The following is a 12,050-nucleotide window of genomic DNA, read 5'->3' as shown; positions in this document are numbered from 1 at the left end:
CGATTGGACATTGAGAGATGGTGTTAACTCTCTAATTAGCAAAATTTCGTAAACTGTTAAAATTCAGAGCAGTTGATCCAGAGAGGCCGAAGACTAGAGGGAGACCGCCCAGACATCATCATCCACTTCTTCTAAAGGAGAAAGAGCTAGAATCTATAGTCCGCAGAATATTACCCAAAGTGATTGCAGATACAGGCTCCCAGCTAGCACACCTGTACGGTTTCTCTCTGGGAGGAAAGCCTGGATCCGAGTGATACTTCCGCTATCCCATGAGCCGGTTAAATTTTGGAAAGGAAAATCTTTCATTTCTACAAAAAACCGGATGAGTCAAGGTATCAGATGCTTAAAAAAATGGCAACTCTCACTTTCGACTGATTTCAGTCCTGATACTCTGGGAGAGTACTTGTAAGTAGTACAAACGACTCAGAACTGTGAATCGGCAATAAAAGGCGTCCCGGATTTAGGCAGAAAATTGGCGATGTAAAAGCTATAAAGACCGTTAGACAAAATGGTTTGTCGGTCGAAATGATCTACCCCTTCCATATCTCGATGCAACTGAGAATTCTGGAACTTCTTGCCCGTATCTTTCCCCCCTGGTCTTTTTACGCGTAAGGCCTTTATCGTCTGTGTTTTATATAGCCGGCTTTGATTCACAATAAACCGCAGCAACAAGGCCGTGCCACCTACTATCGCATAACTTGTGGCCTTCTTCACCCAATACTGATAAGATATTTTTAAAAAGCCAATATTCCTAATTGTTTCCAACTAGCAAGTATCGCAGTAAAACCAGTCGATCCAGAGCAGCTTATGCTTTTCCAGAAAAAGTTACATTAAAAGAGTAGAATACTATGGCAAAGGAAATTAATACAGTTTAGGAACTAACAGAGAAGTCTTTGCTTCCTGTCTTTCAGTTGTTTGGCTTGTGTATGCAGCTTGCAAAAATAATTGCTACGCTACGGTAAATCAACAAAACAAGAGCCGCCATTAATTCTCAGTACATTGATATAGTCACTTAAACATGTTTATGGGGCATTTTCAAGTTGAATGCGAAACTACAAATGATAAAGGAGTAGGACAGTTAATCAAAGTGATATGAAATCAATAACTGATAGAAGTACAAACGCTAGACTTGCTTACAAGTCGAGCTTAGAGAGCGCGAAGCGCGATCGTCAGAGCTCGAGCCAGCAACTTTGAGAAAGTCTATATAAACGCCTTCATATCGGTGTTCAGGGTATTGCCCAAACCAGAGAGTTCAAAAATACCTGATCCAGCTTCCCGTCATTTCATTTAGTGTACCTCTAGCTTCAAAGGCTGTATACCATTTTTCTCATGGATAACTCTTTTTTTTTACATTTTCCCCAAGACGTTTAGTCCGGGATTGTGGATATCCGGATGGCCCGAGAAACCTACTAATTCAAAGGTATTTCTGCACGGTCCATGACTTTTCGGAAAGAGAAGATCTTAGCAAGACCTCAGCAGGGGCTATTGACAATTTGAATTTGGAAAAAAGATTCCATACGTTTTAAAATTATTGTTGCTTAATTTAATATCTCTGATAAATGTGTGGTTGGCCCCAATTGTTTTGGATTCTAACAGCCCTTGCCAAAATACCGCTATAAAATGCACCTATGCTAGTGCTAAGGTTTCGGGCTAGCCTGTGTACAGCCGCCCGCTCTCCTGCAAAAAAACAAAGGAGGAGAGCAGGCGGCTAATTGGCTGTACACAGGCTAGTTTTGGGCCACTTTGTAGAAAATTGTAGCGATTTGAACCCTGGGATACGTAATTATGACGTGACAATAAATAACTTCCCCTCCCCCAGAGTTGAATCAGTTTTGCACAACAGAAACGAGGCTCGCTCTTTTTTTGCCCTTGAACTTGCTTTACTCTGATTGGTGGATTGTCGACGATTCAAAACACAGCCAAATTTAGTTGCTATCGCCGCCATCTTCTGGTTATTACAAGTTCTTTTGAGAAGGTTCTAGTGAGAAATCCGAGTCATCCTGGGTGAATCGTGCCTGTAGAAGAAACATTGGGATTTGGTTTAACTGCCAAGTTATCCGTCTATCGTATAACTATTCTATTTTTCAATCTTTCGACGAAATATCGAAGATAAACGCTATTATGGCTTGCGCTACCCTCAAGAGGTCTTACGATTTTGATCCTCTAACACCTCAACACCAACCTTCGCCGAAAAGAAGGAGATGTGTTCCGCTAAAACCATCAACACCACCTCCTTCAGTGACAACAGAGTCTCATTTTCGTGGTCTTGCTCCAAGATTATCACAAGGTATTTCGACATGTTAATGTTATCACTTGGTTTCCTAGCCAGAACTAATATATTTCAGCCCATAACTTTTTCGTTCAGCTGGTAGCTTTCATCACCATCAGCTGCAAGATAAGCTTAATTTGTGGCATTTGCCTCCGACAAAGAATTTTTAACTATTATAACTCATTCAAATCTAGTTCTGTTGAGGCTAAACCAAAAAACTTTAAATTCATGGTCGAGAATTCGTCTTGAAGTGTTGTCGCGTCGTTTGGCCATTGTTTCCTATCCTCTGTTCACTTCTGTTCAATGAAGTCGACTTGAAGAAGCGGGTTATTGTGTTCACCTTTCTCTATCTTTTCAAGATGGAGAAGCAACTGAAAACGGCCAAGAATCTTTTCTTTTTCGAATTAATTTCGAAAACGAATTTCAAGTTCGTCCCATCGACGTAGGTGTTGAAACAACGAACGGTAAAGTTGCACATTTTTCCTTCAGGGGCTTGTAGAAATTTTGTATTATATTGGTTTTCTCGTTTTCTCTAGTCAGTTTTAACGCATGGTTAGGCAGATTTATAGGTCTCTTTAAAAGCTGAGGATGTTTGAATCCCATTTTTTCCATTCATTACTACGGCATCGTTTGGAATTTCACGAATTTGCTGAGATCATTGAAGCAAAACTATCTGGTATTGCATTTCTTGAATACAAAATTTAAGGGAAAGTGTTGCGTCCTGTGATCATTCAGTTCTCAATCTTTTTTCAAAAATGAAGTGAATTCATTTTTACAGACAAAAGAAAACATGTGGTTTGGTGATTTGCAAAAAGGCCATTGCTTTCAGACCTTGGTTTTGCTTGTACAGATATTGAAATGCTAATTAGGACAGAAATCTCTGTGATTTTCAAATAACTCAAAAACCTTCCTGTGGTAAGTTTTGGATGTTTTTTTAAATGACTTACACCCTTGTTTGCCAAGAAAAGTTCAAGTTTCAAAATAATATTGTTGAACAAGATCAGTAAATGGTGATGATTTACTCCTGTTCTTGTGCTCCTTGGAAGCACAGAGTAACAATTTATTCATAGATGCAAAATTCTCAAATTGGTTTTTGAATCATTGAATAATCATGTATACCAAATTAGAAACTGAAATAATAATAATTATTTTTATTATTATTGTCTTCTCTCATACTGTTCTGTTGAATATCTTATATTCAAATTGAAAAGGTCTACATTGTTACAAAAAATTTTGGACTGAGGCATTCAATACTGGTTTTATCCCCTTTCACTATAGAAAATGTGTTTTTTTTTTACTCATATATTTACCATGTTCTTTGATTTGACTAGTAACTTTTATTTCTTTTTTTTTTATTTCATGAAGGCCACTTTTTGAACAACTTGTAAAATTTAATAAGTTTCATGTGTGTTGTTGATTTTAGTCTCTGGTTCAAAATTTGATCTTGTGTTCACAGTTTTGTATTCCCAAGCTTACTAAGGTTTGAATCTTTCACACAAAGAAAAATAAATGATGTCTTGCCATGTGTCGTTCGCATGGCCTCAGTCATTTTCATAAATTGTAGAAACTTTCTTGCAAAAAAGCAAACAATATTTATTCATGTCTGATCACACTTTTAGACCTTGGACTGAAACTAATGTAATGACCTTCATTGTTGAATTAAGGCCCATTTGTTGAACAAGCGTCTTTTTTTTTGTGGCTACTGCTTTTCTGGGAAGGCGTATCCACTATGCTATCGTTTTGTCATATTTAAAACAGCATGGCGAAATTTTCGATGAACGTACTAAGTTTAATAGAGTCGAGAAATTTTGCTTTAGTGACTCGCAGTTCACTTGGATCGTTCACCTTGACAAAGCTTCACTCGTGGTGAAAATTGAACAAATTTGCTTTTCAGGTGCGAACACAGGTCTGTCTGAATAGATTTGTTAGCTTATAATTTGTCTGTTTATCTGTGTGTCTTGATTCACGGAATTTCTTCACCATGCGATCTTATGTGAACCATGGGAGAGCCAAATCATATCTACTACTGTCCCCTGTGGATTAAAGTGTAAACAAACCAAAATCCTCCAGCGCATACCAAATTCTCCCACATGACAACATGATCAAATTACGCTGGACAATTTTGCACTGACTAGAGCTGTTCATTTACCCCTCTTAATTTTATACAACATTGCTTTTTTACTGCAGTATTCTACAAAAATAAAGCAGTAACCACATGCAGTCATAAACTGCCTTTTATTTTATCTTTGAGGTTGAAAGTTGTGTTGAGTTACATTTATAACTTGTTTTGTTTTTTTGCTTTTCATCACATGGAAAATCAGCAGTATATCAAGGAATTTGTTAACCTCTGTCCGTGTTGTGTGGTTATTTCTTTACATGTAGATCAAGTTTCTGCCACCATTCATCAGGAATGGAGAAGACTCCAGAGGCGAAGACATCTTAGAGTACCTGGCCCAAGCTCTCCTGAAATGGGTTCTTTCTCCTCTTATTCACCTGGATCATCACCACCACGCAAAGAGCAACCTCTATTCACCCTAAAGCAAGTCACCCTAATATGTGAAAGAATGCTGAAGGATAGGGAAACTCAAATAACAGAAGAGTATGACAAAGTCTTGAGGGAAAAACTTGCAGGTTAGCGACTGGTTTCTCTATGATTGCTAAAGCTGGATATAAACTTATAGCTATCAAAGTTGCCTGTTGTATTTTCTGTGCAATTGGATAAAGGCCTGGCTAAACTAGGAACCATTGTTGCAGAGACATAAGAGAGATTTAGAAGTGCATTCATGGCAAACGGCAAATATGACGTTTGCGTTTATGTTTTCTCAGAAATTTAGTACATAGAAGAGTATAATGCAAAAATAATAATAATTATTGTGACCTTTCAAGGTAATGTCACCAATCGTGCTACTCCTTGAAGTCCTTGAAAAGCCCTGGAATTTAATTTTAGATTTCAAGGGTGCTTGAAAAGCCCTTGAAAAGAAGACTTTGCTGAAAGTGCTTGAAAATAAGAAAACTCCTTGAATTTTTGTTTGGATGGGAAATAATGTAGGATTGTATCAAAGTTATTCAGGGACTGAGCGCAGATTTCAAAATCGGGGACAGATTATATCAGGGGGAGCTTTTTAAAGTTGCTATTGACCAATGAAAACATTTTGAAACGGGAACCATAAACATTGATTTTACAAAGTTGGTGACATCCGTTCAGGTTCAATTAAGACTCCCAAGTGTGAAAAGGACTGTTTTTCTGCATAAAGTGTGTGTTTCGATTACACTGACAAGTTTATTTTTGTTGTACCATTTAGAACAATATGATGCATTTGTCAAGTTCAACTATGACCAAGTGCAGAGAAGATTTCAAGAGACAGCACCAACATGTGAGTAGCGCCTGGCAACAATTTATTGACATACAGTTGAGAGTCATTACAACCTTTGGACAAGAAACTTTATTCCACGCTGTCACTCTCCACCTGGTGTATTAGTGCATTAATGGTGCTGCCAACAAACTGCAAGGGGTAACCTTATGAAGGATTAGTAGCCCATCCAGGGTTGGGGAGTGCATGTATTAACACTCAAAGTTCCTCCCTGTTATGGAAACCAGGGGCACTTATCATGTTCAAACTTCCCAGTTGGAAATTTTTGGCATCAATATGAAATGATTTAGCTTGTCTCAACAGAAGGTGGATAATGTGCAAAATCTATCAGCATCAACTGTAAATCCCAAAAGAAGCAGTAAAAGTGCATCTCTTAGACTGGAAGCCCATAATTTCAGAAATGTTTTAAATGCACGATGAGTTCCATTCGATTTTCCAACCAGAATTTCAATGTCAACATGCAATTCCTCTTCACTGTTCTCCATATGAGAACATCAAGACAATTTATATCTGTTGATCATTTCCTTAATTCTTGACACCTGTATGTTTGATCAAGCTAGTTATATTGTAAGGAGAAATTAGATGCTGGTCACTATTCAGGCTCAAAGGGTTAAGCACCAACAGTTTGGGCAACTTGGGCACCTTAGCTTTATCTAAGAAATAAATAGAAAATAGTTTGAATCTTTACATAAAACCTGAAGGTGCAGTTTCAATTTCCCCCAAAGTCTCTTAACCCTTTAGTGTTACATTCTATTGTCAATCAACAGGGACCTTACTCAAATACAATGTCCATGACAATGAGAATGTCCAAAAACCAAAGGTGTGATGAGCAAAACAATGGTTGTGCATGTACATCTGACAAATTGGGGTACATTTTCCCATCCTCTGTAGAACAAGGATGTGGAATGACCAAATTCAAAGTTTTATGAAGAACATGAATTTTCTTTTCTTGTTCTTTTAATGCTGTAGCTGCTAATTATGTTCCTGGAAAATTTGGCTGTGTTGCATCCCCATGTATTCAATGGTTTGGTGTTCTCATTATGTTCCCTAATTTTTATATATATAAAGCAAACCAAATTTTTTGTGAGATCTTACCCCTGTATGAAACAGCTACCAATCAGTGCACATTTTGTTGTCAAAATTTTTGAAGCATGCACAAATAAATTAAGTTTCCACTGGACAGTTTGTTTAAGTTTGTAACTTCAAGAAACATGATGTAGACCTTCAGTGTTCTTACCAGGATTTTTCCTTGGGGGGCCCTGCAGGAACTTAGGAGGTCAAAGTTAATCATGATTCACCATCTTGTCTTTGAAAACGAGGCAGGGTCCGAAATTGCGCTTTCCTGGTCGCCAATGCAACTAAAAATTTTGCACTGGTGACCAGAATTTCACAACAGTTACTGGTCGCCAGCGCGCGATTAACTATTTCATGCCACGATCATAATACAAACAAAAGCTTCAATGAATTTCAGCCAAATCGATAAAAATAAAATTCAAAGCCACCCGCCAATTGGTCACTTACTGTTTACCTTTCCGCTGCTTTTGAAGTATAAAACCGATTTTCCTGTTATTATAAATCTACCACAACATTTCACAGCTACGATATCGATCAGTGCAAAGCTTCACCGCAATGTTTCTTCAACGAGAAATGCTTCACGGTTGTGGCCTGGTGCGAGCAACATGGCGATCTGTTGATCGTCTTGACAGAACGCGAAAGGAAAGATCGTTTTCAACATAGAGCAAAGAACCAAACGGTAGTTTTTCAGTCGGATACATTTTTTCTCCAAAAGGTAGAGACAAGAGAAGGTATAAAGTTGACTTGAAACATTTGGCAGTCGCACGAAACTGCGTATAGTCGGCATTCGATTCGTTGGTCGTAGTTTTTCAGTGGTAGGTGTATAAATAATCAGCGTGTTTGTATTTAATCTTATCCGTTGGCAGAAAAATCGCCATTGCGGCCCCAAACGCGTTCTCTTCGCTCTGATTCTTAAAAGAAAAATTGGTGACCAGAATTTTTCATCTGGCGGCCAAAAATTTTGGTTTGTGTTCCACTGCGAAGGAAAAATTTTATTGACACTTTTTGGCGACCACATTTTTCCATATGGCGACTGAAAAAAATTTCAGTCGCCAGTTGGCGCCTGCCTAAAAAAGTTAATTTCGGACCCTGCGAGGCAAAAACTCTCTAAGTCTATTTTGCGTGTAGCGTCTGATCTGAACTTGTGCGCCATCTAATGTGCATTTACTTGGCTTTAATATGCCATTTAATTTTTTTTGGTGGGAATCCGGCAAGGTGGTGGCCTGGTAGGTCTTGGTTACTGTACAGTACCATGCAAATGTAAGTTGACAGTCTCGACTCGAAACTCGATCCTCGAAGCTATCGAGTATCGAGGCCCGAGTTGTAAGTATCGAGACGCTCGAAGAATTTTTCGAGGATCTTGATGGCAGATTTCGGACAGTGATTAATTTCTCGAACCTCAAACAATAAGAGAGAACAAAAGCGATTTTCGTATGGTTCTTACATGTAGTCTTTCCTTAGTTTGGTCAAAAGTTGAAGTAAATCGAATCAACAGCAGTGAGTGTTTGATAAATCTTTTTTTGGCGCGTTTCTTCCTTCCGTGTATTATTTTTGAAACACATCCGTTCGCATTGTTGTGAAATTAAAACATGCTTAAATTTTTCATATGCTACACCAATTCTTTTTAATCAAACTTCAAACTCAATAAAGAGAACTAAACTACAAGATTGCGGCTTTTTCGCGGAATGTAACTCGATCGCTTCTGAAATATGTTCGCTGCACAAGCAGTACGCCGCAAGATTATAGTTGATTTTACTTGAATCGTTTAAATGAAAACTTCGATAAAAGCATTTCCTTATTTAAAAATGCACAACATTTATGGTAGAATTCAGCAAGGAACCGAGGAAACTTCAACGTTCGCTTGCCTTAGAGCAGACTTTGAAAACCGCCTTAAAAGATTGCGACTTTTTCATTTGCTGTTTCACAAGCTGAGAATAGAAACACAAGCGATTGCTTTTAACCTCGCTAAACCGATATGCTGCACATAATTATGCTTGATTGTACTTTAAACTTTCTAATCAAAAACTTTGAAAAAAGCATTTCCTTGATTAAAAATGCACAATACTTTCAGTTGTAATCGGCAAGGAACCGCCCCAACAAAAATGCAAACACATTTGGCTATCTCTGCAGAGTTGGTTCCTGTAAAAAGGAACCGAACTGTGGCCTCGGATAAAACGTGTGAAAAACTAATCACACGAAAAGTTCTTTGTTTCCCTGTCTCCAAACTCGATGCACTCGACTCAAGCCTTGATACTCAAAGCTTTTGAGTTTCGAGGATTGAGTCTGGAAGTTCGGGTTTCAAGGGACACTCAACTTACTTTTGCACAGTACTGCATGTTGTGTCATTGAAGTGGTGGGATTTGGTCAGAAACAGTGGGAGGAGGGGGGAGTGATGTCTTTGTGAGTGATGTCATTATATTAATTTTAGCAAAATTCCCAACTCATTGATTTCTCTCTCATTGTTTCAGATGTTTCATAGAATTGTACCTGAGCTGGCTCAGATAATTCGTCATCCTCCACTTTCCAGTATTTCTCACATCTGCCCAAATGCAGGGTTTGGGCAATGTTTTATCGTTATGGACAATAAAATGGACAATTTAAAAGCTGAACGACATCAACTGTGGACTGTTTCCATGTGATTGACAGTGACTCCATCTTTTTAACGTAGTCTAACAAAGGCATCATGGGCATCATTCACTTGTATCAGTGGTATACTAGTGAAGCAAGGCCAGAGATTAATAATTATATCTTAAAAAAATCTTACCAGAGTAAAGTGACTTTTCCTTCTCAATTTGATATGTCTCAACTTTTTTTCTTCCATTTTTCATGATTCTCTTATTAATGTTAATGTTTTGGTTATAAAATGTAAATACATTATTTTGTAAATAAGACCAGCTGATTAGTTCAAGTTGTAAATCTCTTTTGTTTAGTAATCTTGAATTTTAGTACCTCATGTTATCTGGTTGTCTGTAGACATAAAATTGCTATGAATGATAGGGAGCTACAGGGAAATAAAAGAAAATTTTTGTTCTGTGCTAATTTAGTTCAGGATTATCACTAGTATACAATAAAATGATAACCTGTGATTAGGCTCTGTCTTGGTTTTGCTTGGTGCTCCATTTCCACGAGAATTCTGGGGAGATGTGGGGGGGAGGGAGGGAGGAGACTGAAAGCAGGGGCCACATTCACAAAGCCCTTATAAGACAAAGTTAAGATGTATCCTAAGTATTGTTACTTAACAAAAGTATTGTCATAACAATAGCCTATTGTTAAGATGCATCTTAACTATTGTTTCTTAAAAATAGCCTATTTTACCACAATTGTTTCTAATCTCACAATACGATTGGCTAATTTTCCGTTGTCGATCAGACTCTAGACAACGTTGCTCGTGTCAATCAGTGCGCAGAAATATTGACAGTTATTGTAAAAAAATTTTTTGACGTTGATATTGTAAAAACAAATCAAATGTGGTTTAGCGTTGTCTGCACTCTAATCGACAACGAAATTCGCCATCACAGTGGTCAAAATTTGTTGTGGACTCACTCGGCGCACAACATTTTGACCACTGTGATTATGACGAATATCGTTGATAAGAGTACAGACTGGACTCACTCGGCGCACAACATTTTGACCATTGTGATGATGAATATCGTTGTCGATAAGAGTACAGACTGGACTCACTCGGCGCACAACATTTTGACCACTGTGATGACGAATATCGTTGTCGATAAGAGTACAGACTGGACTCACTCGGCGTACAACATTTTGACCACTGTGATGACGAGTATCGTTGTCGACTAGAGTACAGACAGGACTCACTCAGCGTACAACATTTTGACCACTGTGATGACGAATATCGTTGTCGATAAGAGTACAGACGATGCCAAACCACATTTGATTTGTTAGTTGTCATTTTTAACGATAGCCTATTGTTAAGATGCATCCTAATTATTGTTTCTTAACAATTACCATATTGTCATTATAACAATCGCCTACTGTTAAGATGCATCCTTATCATTGTTTCTTAAAGGGACACTGTCACGGCGATTTTGCTATATTTTCGTCAAAATGGCTAAAATATTTGACAAAGAACCTTTTTTCTAACATGAAATTGCTGTTAGAGCACCGAGAAGGAAATATCAAGGTATTTATCTGCGGAAGAACAAACTATAAGCAGTTTTTTGACGGCTTCTCTACAATACACAGGAGGAACTTAAAAAACTGGCCAATTTTTTCAAGTTGCAATCCATTTCCATCTTAGCCATCCCCAGCCAAAGATAATTAATTCTAGTTTCTGTGCATTAGTAGGGTTACTGTTAACAAAACTGAACCATTATTTTGACGATTCCGTTTTTTTGGCTATTCAAACTAACACAAAAAAATCAATGACACTGCCCCTTTAACAATAGCCTATTGTTAAGATGTGTCCTAAGTATGATTTCTTAACAATAGCATATTGTCATTAATAGCCTATTGTTAAGATATATCCTAAGTATTGTTTGTTAACAATAGCCTACTGTCATTATAACAATAGCCTATTGTTCAGATATATCCTAAGTATTTTTTCTTAGCAATAGCATATTGTCATTATAACGATAGACTATTGTTAAGATACTCTTAAGTATTGTTTCTGAACAATAGTATATTGTCATTTTAACAATAGACTATTGTTAAGGCGGGGCTCTACCTGAATTTGAGTGAAATTTGAAGAGGTTTTAAGAATGGATAGAAGAAAGAAAATGATTTTTGGAACACTAACAGACAGTTGATAACCACGCAAGAGCACCCCAGGTTTTCTAGTGGACTAACTTGGTGTCCGTCTATTAATTATTAACTACAAATTCTAATTTTAAAACATCCTCAAGTCTTCAACGTTCCTTATTTCTTTTAATTTTACCAATCCCTCAAAAAAGATTATTTCCTTCCAACTATACCTCAAAATCACCCAACAATTCATAAAACACCCCAAATCATTGATTTGTGTAATGAATGGAGGGTTTTTGTATTGCTTGAAATGCGAACAAGAAATATCCATTTGACCAATTTTAAGCGGCGTAAAAACGGCTTTCAGGTAAATCCCCACCTTAAGATATCTCCTAAGCATTGTTTCTTAACAATAGCATATTGTGATTATAACAATAGACTATTGTTAAGATGTATCCTAAGTATTGTTTCTTAACAATACCGTATTTTCATTATAACAATAGTCTATTGTTAAGATGTATCCTAAGTATTGTTTCTTAACAATACCATATTGTCCTTATAACAATAGACGTTTGTTAAGATGCATCCTTAGTATTGTTTCTTAACCATTATAACAATAGGCTGTTGTCATT

The 12,050-nt window shown here is 37.3% G+C and overlaps 1 protein-coding gene across 1 annotated transcript; it reads left to right on the top strand.

Moving 5' to 3' along the window:
* The first annotated feature begins 1,843 nt into the window (after positions 1–1,843).
* On the top strand, positions 1,844–9,800 carry LOC146483742 (akirin-2-like). The gene is made up of 4 exons (XM_085105886.1): positions 1,844–2,287; positions 4,652–4,900; positions 5,572–5,643; positions 9,183–9,800. Exons 1-4 carry the CDS (start codon positions 2,122–2,124, stop codon positions 9,191–9,193), a joined length of 498 nt encoding a protein of 165 aa, XP_084962012.1. The 5' UTR covers positions 1,844–2,121; the 3' UTR covers positions 9,194–9,800.
* The last annotated feature ends 2,250 nt before the right edge of the window (positions 9,801–12,050 follow it).

This window comes from Pavona decussata, unplaced genomic scaffold, assembly GCF_977016875.1.
Source record: "Pavona decussata unplaced genomic scaffold, jaPavDecu1.1 SCAFFOLD_38, whole genome shotgun sequence".
Classification (NCBI taxonomy): Eukaryota; Metazoa; Cnidaria; class Anthozoa; order Scleractinia; family Agariciidae; genus Pavona; species Pavona decussata.
The sequence above is the reverse complement of the archived record's forward strand: the minus strand, read 5'-3'. Positions and strand labels throughout refer to the sequence as shown.

What these genes read in the sequence shown, in the direction of transcription:
- LOC146483742 (XM_085105886.1), top strand. Translation starts at nt 2,122, where the DNA reads ATGGCTTGCGCTACCCTCAAGAGGTCTTACGATTTTGATCCTCTAACA. An exon ending in TGCTCCAAGATTATCACAAG is followed by an intron (nt 2,288 to 4,651) that starts GTATTTCGACAT and finishes CTTTACATGTAG; the next exon opens with ATCAAGTTTCTGCCACCATT. An exon ending in CTTGAGGGAAAAACTTGCAG is followed by an intron (nt 4,901 to 5,571) that starts GTTAGCGACTGG and finishes TGTACCATTTAG; the next exon opens with AACAATATGATGCATTTGTC.